Consider the following 15,725-nt stretch of genomic DNA (forward strand, 5'->3'; position numbering starts at 1 on the left):
TGCCATTACTACAGGTAATGAGTGGAGGAAAGAGGAGACTCTTAAAGAAGAAGTTACAGGTCTGTGAGAGCCAGAAATCTTGATTGTTTGTTTCTGACCAAATACTTATTTTCCACCATAATATGCAAATAAATTGTTAAAAAAAACAGACAATGTGATTTTCTGGATTTTTTTTTCTCAGTTTGTCTCCCATAGTTGAGGTCTACCTATGATGTAAATTACAGACGCCTCTCATCTTTTTAAGTGGTGGAACTTGCACTATTGCTGACTGACTAAATACTTTTTTGCCCCACTGTATATTGTATTTATGATACATATCTTATATCCTCACCTTGCCACAATCTGGTGACTCCACATGGAGGACTCTATTTTAGCCGTTATCGGCGTTCATCTAGATCTATTGCGCATGTCTGACAATCTAGTTACCGTGTCACATAGTGTCGGCCAATGGGAGGTCCAGAACGCTGTCATTTTACTAGCGCATGCGCACTATCATCATGTCAGTGCCGCAGCGCCATCTTTGGTGTGGAAAAAAGCATTATAATAGACCGCTATATGCACTGCTGTTCCAATCCTGTAACAGCGCTCATAGGGACATCTTATTACTTTACACTTAAAGAATATTCCTATATAATTAGGCTGGTTGTCTAGAATACGGAATATATATATTCCTTAATTAGATACTGTATGGCTAAAAGGATATAAATATCACTCTGACACAACGGATGAAAGCCTTGCTCAGGCTATCTCCATTTGTCTATGCCCTTCCAAGTCGACATACAGCCTTTCCAGGCCATAACATCGCCCTTTAGAAGAGGCAAAAAAGTGAGCATATGTAAACACCATGTATCTCAATATCTGACAGACAGACAGCTGTTAGCAGTTTTATTTGCAGTGACTTTTATTATAAAGAACCATAACCCTTGGTCGACATTTGTGACAGCTGATTTGGTAAAGAAAGAAAATTTTTACAAATCTTTTTCAAAAAGAAAAAAAAAAAAAAGAAACAATAAAATTTTTTATTCCTCCATATGGGTACTCCATCAGGCGGCTAGAGGGTTAATACACAAGACCCTCCGGTCATACGGATATCTATGAAACAACAAAAAGAACATTAAAATCAGTGCACTCTGCAAAGTACAACAGGGAGCCTATGTTGGATAAATGTTTGGACCATTCTATCCAGGGGGCTAGGCACCCGCTATTGGTGAGCATTGTGCTGTTCCATTTTTTTTCTATATATATATATATATATATATATATATATATATATATATATATATATATATATATATATATATATATATATATATATATATATATATATATCCACTCTGTCCGAAGCCTCTATAGACTGCGCAAGCGCCGGCGCAGTCTGGGCCTCACAGAGCGACGCTCCCGGGAGATCGCGGTGTGCGTTCACACTGAACACACACCGCGATCTCCACCGCAGAAGCAGGGACCGCCAGGAGGGTGAGTATCGCCTATATTCACCTGTCCCCGTTCCATCGCTGAGCGGCGCTATCTTCCCGGTCTTCGGTCTGTGGCCTTCAGTTCAGAGGGCGCGATGACGCGCTTAATGCGCGCCGGCGCCGCCCTCTGACTGAACAGTCACAGCCAGGAGACCGGGAAGATGGCGGCGCCCAGCGCTGGAACGCCAGACAGGTGAGTATAGTAAGTGCTGGGGGGGCCTGAGCTGGCGGCGATACCGGCACCTGACCCCCACAGCGCGCCGGTGTCCCCGCCTGCTCAGGCCCCCCAGCACTTGGCGCCGAGCGGGTCAGAGGCAGTATGGGACGCAGGATGGAGCAGCACATAAGGATGGGGACGCAGGATGGAGCAGCACATAAGGATGGGGACGCAGGATGGAGCAGCACATAAGGATGGGGACGCAGGATGGGAGCAGCACATAAGGATGGGGACGCAGGATGCAGCAGCACATAAGGATGGGGACGCAGGATGGAGCAGCACATAAGGATGGGGACGCAGGATGGAGCAGCACATAAGGATGGGGACGCAGGATGGAGCAGCACATAAGGATGGGGACGCAGGATGCAGCAGCACATAAGGATAGGGACGCAGGATGCAGCAGCGCATGACAGGATGGGGACGCATGATGGAGCAGCGCATGACAGGATGGGGACGCAGGATGAAGCAGCACATGACAGGATGGGGACGCAGGATGGGAGCAGCGCATCACATAATGGGAGCAGCGCATCACAGGATGGGGACGCAGGATGGGAGCAGCGCATGACAGGATGGGGACGCAGGATGGAGCAGCACATACCATGATGGAGACAATATACCAATATAAATGCTCGCCACCCGGGCGTAGAACGGGTTCAATAGCTAATATATATATATATATATATATATATATATATATATATATATATATATATATATATATATATATATATGTGTGTGTGTGTGTATATGTGTATATGTATATGTATATATATATATATATATATTTATATATATATATATACACACACACACAAAATATAGGAAAAAAGAGGTTTTTTTTTTTTTTGTGCTGTTTATTTTCTTTTTTTATTCTATTGAAAGAAACCATTTGACTGTTGGTTGGAAAAGCTTTGCACATTTATTGAGGTAATTGTATATGAAAGGACTTTGATTAGGGAACTTGATTGGCCACCCTAAACAGATGTGTTTTTGGGGATTGCTTAAAACAGTGTAAATTGTGGTTAGTCCTAATTTCTTGGGGTAGAGTATTCCAGAGAATTGGTGCAGCTAGGGAGAAGTCTTGTAGCCAGGAGTGGGAGGTACAGAATAGTGCAGGTGTTAGTCGAAGGTCGCTTGCGGAGCATAGATAACAGGTAGGCTGATAAAAAGAAATGAGGGTGGGGCCTGCTCCATGGAGAGCTTTGCGCGTGAGAACGAGCAATTTAAATTGGATCCTATAATGTATGGGTGGCCAGTGCAATGGTTTACACAGAACGGAGGAGTCCGAATAACGAATTAGCCAGATATATGACCCTAGCTACTGCATTAATGATGAACTGGTGAGGGGGAGGCCAACCAATAGAGAATTGCAGTAGTCTAGGTGGGAGTGGATAAGGGCAACCGTGAGGTTTTTTGTTATTTCTATGGTGAGAAAGGGGAGGATTCTTCTGAGATGTTCTTCAGGTGCAGGCTACTAGAGCGGGTAATAGATTGTATGTGGGAGGTGAAGGAAAGATTGCTGTCAAACATAACACCTAGACAGCAAGCCTGCTGCCAAGGCATTATTGTGGTACTACACTCTGAGAGGGAGATGTCAAATTTAGGGAGGTAAGTAGACTGCCGGAGCAAAAGAAGTTCAGTCTTTGAAAGGTTGAATTTCAGATAAATAGTGGACATGCTGTTGGAAACTACAGACAGTCATTGGTGTTCTGTAGTACAGCGGGGGTAAGGTCAGGAGTTGATGATTATAGTTGTGTATCATCAACATAAAGCTGGTACTGACAGCCCAATTTGTTGATGATCTGTCCAATTGGGTTGTGTAGAGAGAGAAGTGAAAAGTGCCAAAGACTGAACCCTGAGGGACCCAAATAGTGAGAGGAAGAGGAAACATAATGGAGCCAGAGAATCATACACTGAAGGAGCCGTCAGAAAGATAGGAAGAGAACCAGGAGAAAGCAGTGTCCTTTATGCCGATTGAGTGGAGCATAGAGGATAGGAGGATGAGGTCAAGAAGAATGAGCAGAGTATAGTCATTGTTACATTTTGTTGTAAAAAAATCGTTGGTCACTTTGAGTGCATTTTCTGTAGAATATAGGGACAGAAGCCAGACTGTGATGGATCCAGGAGAGAGTTAGTGGAGAAGTAAATGGTAAAGTGGGAGTAGACCAGGCGCTCCAAGAGTTTAGAGATGAAGGGGAGATTGGAGACTGGTCTGTAGTTATTTGTGCAGGATGGGTCAAAGAGAGGGTTTTTTTGTTTTTTTTTAAGAAGTGGAAGATACTGGAGGAGAGGGAGATATTGAAGATTTTAGTTAGGTGATTAGTGACACCTGGACTAGGTGTTAGGGAATCGGGTCAGTAGTGCATGTAGTAGGACTAGAAGAAGAGAGGAGCCTGTAAAAGTCTTCTGTGACTGGGTCAAATGTGGAGAGTGAGCCAGAGGAGATATGTGGAGGGATGTGAATCCTGGTACTTGGTGACTGGGAGCTGATTTTCTGTTGGATATTCTCTATTTTCCCTTTAAAGTGGGAGGCCTGATCATTAGCACAGATGTCTGTCCAGAAAAGAATTCCTATAGGTGTTGTCAAATCATAAGTAATACAAAACAACAAGTCAAATATGGTACTGCATATTTACCTAAAGAGTGTAGGTGTCCAGGTGCCCACCACACCCGACGCACGTTTCGCTCTGGGAGCTTCGTCCAAGGGTCCCTTTTTTGCATTACTTATGATTTGACAACAACTATAGGAATTTTTTCTGGACTTTGTGACATTGCACTTTATGTGGGCTTCTACTATTTAAAGGGATATGCTGTGAGAGTTTCTTATATGGATCACTATTTATGGCCTTTATATACATATATATTTATATATTTCTCTGCACCAGCACTTTAGGTATAATACCGTTGATACTTGATATTTGATACTTTGTCACACAGTATACCCTGACAATTTAAATTGAACATCTGACATGTGCCCGCAATAGCCTCGGGTGGAATTGCGATCCACCCGCGGCTATTAACAAGTTAAATGCCGCTGTCAGACTCTGAGAGTGAGCTGATGTTTTTAATGATACCATTTTGGTGAAGATACGATCTTTTGATCGCCTGCTATTGCATTTTAATGCAATGTCGTGGCAACAAAAAAAACGTAATTTTGCCGTTTTGACTTTTTTTTTTTTTCTTTTCACCACGCCGTTTAGTGATCCTTTTTTTATTGATCAGGTGATTCTGAACGCTGCGATACCAAATATGTGTATGTTTGATTTTATTGTTATTGTTTTAAGTGGGGCAAAAGGGGGTGATTTGAACTTTTATATATATATATATATTTTTTTTTTAATTTGTTTCTAATATTTAATTTTTCTTTTTTTTAACTTTTGCCATGCTTCTATAGTCTCCTTTGGAGACTAGAAGCTGGCACAACTCAATCAGCTCTGCTACATAGAGGAGATGGTCAGATCGCCTCTATATAGTAGAATTGCTGAGTTGCTATGAGTGCCGACCACTAGCAATCCGGCACTGACAACCATAGAGGTCTCCAGGAGACCTCTGGTTGTCATGCCCAGTCAACACATTGGTGACCCGGCAGCTATGGTAGATCTGAAGCCTCTGTCACTCAAGCTCTACTCTCTTCCTCCTCCTGCTTGACTGACTGCTCCTTTGCCTGAACTCACACAGCAAAGAGGCTGTCGATCAATTGGGAGGCACCGCTGGGCGGGGATTAGAGCTGGAGTGACGAAGTCTTCAGAGATACCATAGCTATTGGCATATCAATTCAAATGCGGGTTTCTCAGGAATGGACTGGCCATGTAAAGGTATTGTTGAACTTGTCTTTGAAAGTGCTGCATGCACAGATATATAGTTTGGAGGTGAAATCCTGCTGGCAGTTTTCCTTAAAATAAGAGTAGAGTCCTGCTTGGAAACTTATAATCCATAAGGAAATGTGTAACAAGTAAAAAGTGCATGTCATTTGTGCTCCAGACAACATTATAATAAGAGTATTCAAGTAAAACTGCATGAATTGGTCACTAGCCAGAATGTGTGTATGCGCAAATACAAAGTGCTGCTGAGTGCATGGAGGAAGTGGGAGCAGATCGAAAAGGCCAGATTGGGGGAAAACTAAGGAAGAGAAAACATAGAACAGTTAGATTAGTGAGGTAATGTGTATTTAAAGCATTCCTAAAACAGTAAATTCTGGGAATTAACCAGATTGTCTGGGGTAGTACATTCTAGAAATCTAGTGCAGCACGAGAGATGTCTTGAAAACAGGAGTGTAAGGTTTGGAAAATGGAGGATAGAATAGGAATGCAGGATTTTTTGGGTCCACATCAATTTGCAAAATAAAATACTAAAAATAGTCTGTGTCTAGTATTGCCACATATGTGTGTGTGATTTAGCTGGTGTGCAAGCTATTTCTCTTGGAGTTAGGACCCCCATGATAACGCATTAGTGATCAATAATTGTAGGTAGAAGATGCTAAAAGTATTCAGCTCTTGTAATCTGCATTCATTCATTTTACAAGAACCTGATTTTCCATGACTGGTTGCATGGATACATATAACAAGTTTCTGCAGAACAAGGGGTCAGCTAAATGTCTTCTTGTGACTACCACCACATAACTTCATAGAACTACGATAGGATTCCTAAAATCACTGACATTGAGGTGTCTCCTGAATGGCAGATAAGCGAAGTCCTGCTGATTATGGCTGCAGTTGTGTCCATGTATCCATGGTTCTGGAGAAACACTGTCAAGAACGCAGTGAAATATGTGTCCCTATCAAGGACGCCTTTCACATGGTCTTGTTATCCTATAGGAACATACATGAAACAAGTACATTTGTAAAAAAAGTTTAAACTATCCGTAGCCCGATAAGGACTCGTTGGTATTTAAAATTTTTTCTGGGGTTTACGTTGCCTTTTTACGTTTTTTTTATCCTCTTATTCTTGCACTTGTAGCTGTAGGTTTACTTGGTTCTTGATACTATAATGTAACTTTTATGTTGATCTGGAAAAATGAGTTATGAAAGGGAAATCTATTTGCACCTTCTTAATTCAATGTCAATCTACTTTTAGGCTATCTTTGCACAGTTATATGTTTTTATCGTTTTGGCATTTGTTTGACATGTTATGAGTGTGGAGCCTCCTTTGACAATGGAGGCCTATGCTAGCTTTATTTTGCTGGCATTCTTACCATTGCAATGACAATATAAATGGGCAATTTCTACACATTTTTCATTTGACTGCATGGACATTGTCTAGAAGTCCAAATCTATTTCCAGGCTGTTCCTCCAGGGCATGATTTAGTTTGAACAGTCTTTCTGTGCCACGCCATGGTGCACCAAGCATCGGTACTTGGTTCTAAGTCATTCTGTGCTGACATAATCCCCTTTTAAGTGTCAACACATACCTATAAAGGTGCACGGAACTGTTTGGCCACCCCAATTGTGCACGAAACACCTCTTAAAGGATATCCTGACTTCTCCTAAAGTCTTTAGTGGCCCAATTGGATTCTGTCTGCCCAGCTACTGGAAATGACGACAACCTTCTCTGGGTTCAAAATTTTTTCCATTCCCCACGCTGGCTCCTCACGGGCAGATCGTTTCCCCAGTAGACTCCAGTCACGTGTGAAGACTCACCTGCAGGTCCTCATTTGGCATGACTTGTCTTCCATTGCAGGGTTAGACCTGTTTTCAGTCATTTTCTGGATAAACTGAGAAGCACAAGTTGCTTTTACTTGCTTCTTACAAACCAACAATATAATGGTCTAGCACCTCGATTGATGGGCTCCTTCTAGGCTTCATACATTTTGGCAGCTTAGTGTTTTGGCTTTGCCAGGCTCTGGTACTTTAGCTGACGCCAGGCTCTTTTTGCTCTTAGTTTAGTAATGTAGTGTACCTTTTGAACGAACTCCTCTCTTCTGTGAGATCTTTACAAAGTAGTCGTCCCATACATGAGATTTAGCTGCCTCTTCTTTTCCCTTGGTCTTGATCAATGCAATTTTGAAAGATGGTTTTGATAGTTGCTTCTTCTTTTTGTAAGTCCTAATTCCCCCATGATGGTTGCATGGATGTGCCGATTTACTTGCAAGTTGTTAATTTATACCTACGTAATTATTGGATAGTTTTGACATTCACCTTCATCAGGACATCATGTGCTGATGAGATCTGAAAAGGGAAAGTTCCTATGTGATACCCATTGTTCATAGTTGGTTGGAATGAGATAGAAGGAAGTACAAATAAAAATAGCTCTGTGCATGGCACAATGGTGTTTAATTTCACTTACCCAGTTATTTGTCCATTGAGGCTTTCATTAAATGAGTTACTCATGCTAGTTGGTAAAGTTTTCCATAGTTGCATAATTGCTTTTGCAGCCACATTTTAAAGCACAACCAAAATGACCGGAGCAGTGCAAGAATGACGCACGTGTCACACCCATGTGTATATATATAGAATACATGGGCTTTAATGTTGTTGTGTTTTTTTGTTTTTTCCAAGTGCCAAAAATTTAAATTTTAGTTTCTACTTCCATTACCAGTGAGAGTCCCTATGTCACAAGCAAAGCAGGTTACAATATGGTAAATCTGATACACAGCGCCATGCATGAATTTTCATAAAAAATACAGGGACGTGGTAGCTCTAATGCTTTGGTCCAGTGAATCTCAGTAAGGGTATGTGCACACGTATTTGCAGCAGATTTTTCTGCAGCAACAACCAGAGTTGGCAGGATAAAACTGCTTAAAATAAGTGTGTTTTTAAAGGGACTCTGTCACCTGAATTTGGAGGGAACAATCTTCAGCCATAGAGGCGGGGTTTTTGGGTGTTTGATTCACCCTTTCCTTACCCGCTGGCTGCATGCTGGCTGTAATATTAGATTGAAGTTCATTCTCTGTCCTCTGTAGTACATGCCTGCACAAGGCAATCTTGGAGGACAGAGAATGAACTTCAATCCAATATTGCAGCCAGCGGGTAAGGAAAGGGTGAATCAAACACCCGAAAACCCCGCCCCTATGGCTGAAGATTGTTCCCTCCAAATTCAGGTGACAGAGTCCCTTTAAGCATTTTTACTCCCCCCTCGCCCCCCCCCCCTTTTTTTACTTCCCCCATTTGTGTGAAAAACGCTAAAAGAATTGACATGCTTTCTTGGGGGGAGGGGAAAAACAGTTTTGTTAGGCCAAATCTGCAAGGAAAAATCTTTAAAAAAATCAGCATGTGCTTGAGACTTCAGAAATCTACTTCACTGGCTCTGTAAAATGCTTTTTCTTTCTGCTGAAAATATGCGTATGTGAACAAGTCTTAAAGAGGGTTTCCCATCGCCAAGATCCTATCTCAAGTAGTAGGTGTAGTAATAATAATAGCAAATGCCTCCAATTACAAATGTAGTGTAGTTCTTCCGATTCGCTATGTGCAGGCATTGCAGAAGCTTAAATATCCATGGTTACGACCACTAAGAGCTGTCTAACTACTAGTATATGAGTGGTCGTAACCATGGATACGTAAGCTACTTCATCTCTGACAACTAGGGGTGAAGCTGCGGTATCAGCCAAGAGTTGCTGATCTGCGCTGTTGCTGTAACTGCCATAGAAATTAATGATCTCTCAGCTGATTCTGTTCTTCCACCTCCAGTGTTCAGAGATGGATGGACTTATTCCCTTCTGAGATGGAGATAACCCTTTACATTTTGGTAATGATAAATGTGAACAGCATTTTGACAAATGGATATAATTAAACAGATCTTTTTAGGCTACGTTCATATGTCCAGTAATCATCCGTTAGAACGGATCCAGCAGCAATCAGTTGTGCAGACACAACTTTTTAGTCTTTTTTTTTTATTTATTATTTTATTTTTTTTTAAACTTATCTCGGCTGGATCCGTTTTTTTTTTTTTTTTTTCATTGAAAGCTGTACAAAACTCATTTATTAAATAACCATCCGTTTTCTTCTATTTGTAACGGATCCAGTAAGCAAAATAAGGATCAAAGGATTTACAAATGAAAGAAGAACAGATTGCTAACTAACAGGTCTGTTTTCCTTAGGATTCAATGTAAAAGAAAAAAAAAAAAAAGATTCTGCAGAGCAGTTAAAAAAAAAAAAAAAAAAGGACTAAAAAGTTGTCTGCACAGTGTTTGCTAACAGATTGCTGCTGGACCTGTTTTATCTGATTACTGGGCATGTAAATAGTGTACACGTGACACAGCAACTTTTGTAGACTTGTTTTTGTACTACTGGCTGTCCTATACTCCTGCTATGTATTCCTGCAATTTATCATGCTTGTAAATGAAGACGTCCTGTACAGACCTGTCATCATCCTCAGTCTGCAGCTTGTTACCTGAAAAAACATTGACCTTGTTCAGGGTGCTCTCTCACATGCTGTTTTGAAGATAGCCCCTTAAAGTGTCCTCTGCTATCTATCAGCTCTAGTCGCCTAGCCCGTGCCTCTACTTCTTTTCCTATCTCACTTAATTGAATGAAAAAAATATGAATTATAATTATTATTTGTTATTTATTTTTTGTGGTTAGATGTATTGTGCATGGCATGGTTAGATATTTTCAAATTATTTGCTGGATGGTTTTGCATGTAAGTTCGCTATTTATCTGCAAAACCATCAATACTTTGAAAAATGGCACACATTTGCATATTGGTGGGTTTTTTTTTTCCGTTAGAACTGCCACATGGGTGTTCTCCCTGGTATGGAGAAATTTGCTATGTGGGTGATCTCCCTGATAGTGTTAGTTTCTTTGTGACAGTCTGCCATCTAGTGGCTGCCAGCAGAAAGTTCAAATGGTAACTTTTACATGAGGAATGCACAAGCTTTTCTGGCCTGGCGGCCACATTGTCAGTCTCACGCAGTCCGAAGGGTTGTACTAATATTGATAAGGGCCTTACCATCTGAAAAAGGAAGGAAGCCAGCTCACCAATGCTGCCAGTTTTCATCCAGCGCACAGAACAGCGTTGCTGCCAATGGTGGAATTAGTAATACTAGGAAAGTAGATCCCGCTTTGCTGATCAAGTATTCAGCTTTATTGTTGTAGTATTAAAACCTCATTACGTCAGTGTGTTATCCAACAGCAGGAACATGAACGCGTTTCAGTGCGCACTGCATGATGTAAAGAAACTTGTTTAAGGTGGCGATTCCATCAATGTAATTGAAATAATCTGCAAAAAGCGAGCCAGTCCTATAAAACTATGATTCTGGTAGCTACACACATCAAAGTTTCCTTATTGGAAACAGGCTAGGAGACCACCATTCTGACAATTATGGGGTCCCTGTTTTTGCCACACAGTGCACCATTGGCACTTCTGTCCCTGCTTCCCTGCATTACTCCTGTTTTTGACATGGAAGCTGTAAGCAGCCATCAGGCACAGACAAGCACTCCTGTGACCAAATGACTTGGAGGTCACACAGAACAGCATCGTGCACCACATGTGCCCCGGACTGTAGGTTGTGGATGCCTGTTTAATAAAAGAATGTAATGCATGACTCATTTTTTTTATTCTTTTTCTCGCAGGTACATGCCTACATCATCAGCCACCTGAAGAAAGAGATGCCTGCAATGTTTGGGAAAGATACCAAGAAGAAGGAGTTAATAAGCAAGTTGCCAGAAATCTTCTTGCAGATCCAGAGAGAACATCAGATTTCACCTGGGGACTTTCCTGAGGTCAAGAAAATGCAGGTACTGATAGCTCTAGAAGGCTGGGGCGACTTTGGGTGCTACAAACCAAGATTCATTCGATGCTTCAGTACAAGTGAATGGAGTTGCACTGCGAGACACGTAAGACACAAAAATAATCTGACAAGGTTGGACTTATTACAACTTGCTTTTTGCAGTTGCATTACCATCCAGGTTATAATGCGACCCCATTTACTTGCAATGTAGCATTGGCAGTGAGTGAATTTTGGCCTCACCGCGGCTTTCCTGGCCAAAATAGCTGTGTGACCCTAACCTTAAGGATATGTCCATGTGGCGTCTTATACACACCTAGATGAAGGGGACGTGTGCTCGAGGAAGTGACTTATGGTCCAGATTCATTAAAGTGGGGACCTCCGCACCACAAAAGAAAATGAGACCATAGGTCAAGCTGCAGTGTTAATTTATTTGGAAAAATCTGCTAGCATTGTGCAGTGAGATTTGATGAATGTTAAGAAATTTGTGAACTTGGCTTGTACTGGAAGCATCCAAGAATAAAATAATTGCAATCCGTACTTACGCAGCTACATATAATTAATGTATTAAAAATTCAGAAATATTCAATGTTAAATTTCTATGTATTCTCAGCAACAACTGGAAATGTACGACTTCTCGAAATTCCACGCTCTGAAGCCTAAGCTAATTGAGGGTGTAGACAACATGCTGGCCAATAAAATCGCCCCTCTTATGAGTATGATTCGGGAGGAAGAGAGCAGCATGCCACCACAGATGGTCCTCGGTGGAGCATTTGAAGGCACCATGGAAGGCCCCTTTGGCCAAGGTTATGGAGAAGGAGCTGGCGAAGGCGCTGGTGAAGACGAGTGGGTGGTAGCGAAGGATAAACCGCTTTACGATGAGCTGTTTTATACATTGTCTCCAATCAATGGCAAGATTTCTGGAGTCAACGCTAAGAAAGAGATGGTGAACTCCAAGCTGCCAAATAGTGTTTTAGGGAAAATCTGGAAACTGGCAGATAACGATAAGGATGGCATGTTGGACGAGGAAGAATTTGCTTTGGCAAAGCATCTCATCAAGATTAAGCTTGAAGGCTATGAGTTGCCCAATGATCTACCTCCCCATCTTGTGCCCCCTTCTCAGAGGAAGCCAATCCAGGACTCCGAGTAATGAGCCTCACCCTATGGATAGGACGTCCACTGAGACGGTCAGAAGGCCCGTGCATACAAAGACTCAGGGGATTGTGGTTAACATACTTTTAAAACATAGTCTCAACGTTTTTAAATGTACAGATTGTGTATTTTTTTATTTTTTTTTACTTCTAAATCTATGCCCAGAGAAGTAAATATTCCATAGGTGTGCTGTATTAATACTTCAAGTTTACATACATGCTTTACAAGATCCTGATTTGTGTTGTGAATCTTCTACGATTACCAAGTTTGTACAGGAATCCTCTGACGTAATTTGCGTCATCTTTGGTATTGCCTTGCAGTTTATATGTGTCTTTATTAAACTTAATGGTAAGTGTCCAACCTAGAGGGAATGAATTTTGGCTGATGAAGTCAACGTGTATCTGTCAGGTCTCCTACCTATCCCACAGAGCCCATACCGAATGATGGTTCTCCTGGTATGAAAGCTCCTACATGAGAAGCTTCCTATCACTCCATGTTAGCAGGACATGAAGAAATAGACTGCTTTTTAGATAGAAATGAGGAGCCAAATATAAATGGCCTATAACAATCACTCCCACATCGAAGGCTAGTCGGGGTAGTATTGGAGACCAGACAGATGGGCTTTACATATGGTGGCCTCAGTAAGGTCCACATGCAACACCGACGTGTCAGTAGACCTAGTGGCCAAAGCAGCAGAAGAGGGAAAACAAAAGTTGTACTATTTGGCTGCAAGGAACTGTGAAAAATATGCAGGACATGTAATTTGGTTCCGAGCTATTGATAAAAGAGCCCACTCCCTGCACGCAAGGGTGATTAACCCACTTGTCCGATGTGTGTTGCTCCTACCTGAGCGTGCTCGCAGTGTGGGGCATTTTCTGTTGAGCCCATGCGCTTCTCTGTATGCACGCTCAGGCAGGAGCAGCACATATCAGATAAGTGTTCTGAGCGATCAGTGGGGGGTCTCAGAACGCTGACTCCCACATCTAACTGCAATGCATTTTAACACCTAGAAATACAGTGTAGGCATGTCTATTAGGGATGAGCGAACGTGCTCGGATAAGGTGTTATCTGAGCATGCTCGTGTGCTAACAGAGTGACTTCGTCATGCTCGAATACTATGTTCAGTTCGCCCAGTCTGCATGTCCCACGGCTGCTCAACAGCCTCAACACATACAGGGATTGTCTACCAAACAGGTAATCTATGCATGTGTTGCTTCTGTTGGACAGCTGCGAGACATGCAGCCATGGGAGCTCATTTTTTAAGCACACTGAAGTCACTGTTAGCACATGAGCATGCTCAGATAACACCTTATCCTAATGTTTAAATCCTCATCTCTTTCCTCTTATTTTCCATGTCCACAGTGATGAGTCCTTACAAAGATTCACCCCACTGATGTGCAAAGTACAGCATGCTCGGAACACCACAATGTGAGTTGTAGGTCTGCATAGTATCACGGTTTGCAGGCCACTGATGTCAATTTTAGTGCGACCACCTACACATAATGGAAAACTCCAGGTATATCCTGCTTGTCGTTTACTTGGGCTATGTTACACTTCATTATTTGCTGGCTCTGTTCACATCAGCCCTAGTATTTTCATATCTAGGGGCATAAAAACAAAAATGAACGACTACTGTGCCGGGCCCTTACAACCCAGCTGTTCTCAATGTACCTCAATGTGTCTGTCAGGTTCCCGTAATGGGGACCGGCATTTTTGTGAAACAGATAGTGCTACAATTAGATTTTTTATTATTTTTTTTATTTTAGACCGAGGCTTAAAACGCAGTCTCAAATGCAGATGTGAACAGAACCTTAAACCTAATGATTACAGTCTGTTCTGTTTGTGTAGGGTTTATATATGTTCTCTATAAATGATTGTAGATTTATAGAAGGGCTTATCTTTTTTGTTTTGTTCTTTCTGCCTTATACAGTAGAATGATTTCTCCAAAAAATGAGATTATTGTATAAAACTGATTTTATTTGTATTTTATTTTTTTAAATATTGAGACTAGATTTTAAAGGGTAATGTTTTTTGTAGGGATGACGGCTGTTTCAGAAACTAGCATTTAACTGGAATTTCCTGACTTGAACTGGAATTGGCTTTGTGTATTTTATGTTAATAAAGTTTGTGCACTCGCACAGTAGACACGGCATATATAACAAATGCGATATTTTACTTCTGCTAAATCTGTATATATGTTTCTGCCATTTCCATACCTGAAATGCCTTAGGTTTTTTTTTTATATACTTTGTATCACTGATTTACTGTGACTGATCCGTAAATGCCAAGACTCCTCACAACGCTCGCCTTTTACACTGTTCTTATAAAATGGCATTGTAGCCTTGCACTGGGCTAAACATGGAGGGGTGAGCAGTTTGGAGATGTTTATTTGCAGAATAAGAGAATGCAACATCGTAGAACTGTAATCTATATTATATGAAATAACTTTTTATTTTTTTACTTAGAGAATATTTTTCACTTTGGAAATATTCCATGCACTTCCGGAAAACACTCCATAGATGCAACCGACAGGCTCGTGTATATTACTTATCCTGGATCCCAAGTATATATGACTGGTGCTTCTTACACTTTGGACTTGGCAGTTAGCTCTAATACTTCTCTGATAGGTTATAAATGTAGCTTTCTTGTTTTGTTTTTTTTAGCATAAAGGAGATTAAATTACATATAAATGTTAGTAAAGTGTATGACCCTGTAACTTTGTGTATGGCTAAAGTGACCATTGGTGAATAATAAATTCTAATACATTGTTGCTTTTAGAATTGATGGACACTAGTATTTTTCTTTATAATAAATATATATAATATAAAAAAAACACCTTTCTTTCCTTTTAAAAGGGGCTGTCCAGTGAACACAGGTTAACAAGTCATGACGCTATTGATCTGTTTATCCCTGTTAGGGCTCATGCACAAGACCAATTTTCTTGGATGAGTGCTCACTAGTGAGGAGCGAACTGTGCTGGGATAAGGTGTTATCTGCGCATGCTCATGTGATAAGAGTGTCTTCAGGCGTGCTCGACTAATATGTTCGAGTCCCTACCGTTGTTAGACAGCCACAACCAATGCTAGGATTGCCTAACAGCCGTGAGACATGCAGCCGCAGGGACTCGTACATATTATTCGAGCACACCGAAGACACTGTTGGCACGTGAGCATGCTCAGATAACTCCTTATCCCAGCACGTTCATTCAACACTAGTGCCCGCT

The 15,725-nt window shown here is 41.3% G+C and overlaps 1 protein-coding gene across 1 annotated transcript in view; it reads left to right on the forward strand.

Moving 5' to 3' along the window:
* The window catches only part of EHD4 (EH domain containing 4), an 86,111-nt gene extending 70,829 nt beyond the window's left edge, over window positions 1–15,282 (forward strand). Inside the window, exons 5-6 of the mRNA XM_069732519.1 lie at window positions 11,196–11,360; window positions 11,964–15,282. Coding sequence (XP_069588620.1) covers window positions 11,196–11,360; window positions 11,964–12,500 — 702 coding nt within the window. The 3' untranslated portion in view covers window positions 12,501–15,282. The remainder of the gene's footprint in view (window positions 1–11,195; window positions 11,361–11,963) is intronic.
* Window positions 15,283–15,725: the final 443 nt, after the last annotated feature.

Source organism: Ranitomeya imitator, chromosome 1 (assembly GCF_032444005.1).
Source record: "Ranitomeya imitator isolate aRanImi1 chromosome 1, aRanImi1.pri, whole genome shotgun sequence".
In the NCBI taxonomy this organism is placed as follows: domain Eukaryota; kingdom Metazoa; phylum Chordata; class Amphibia; order Anura; family Dendrobatidae; genus Ranitomeya; species Ranitomeya imitator.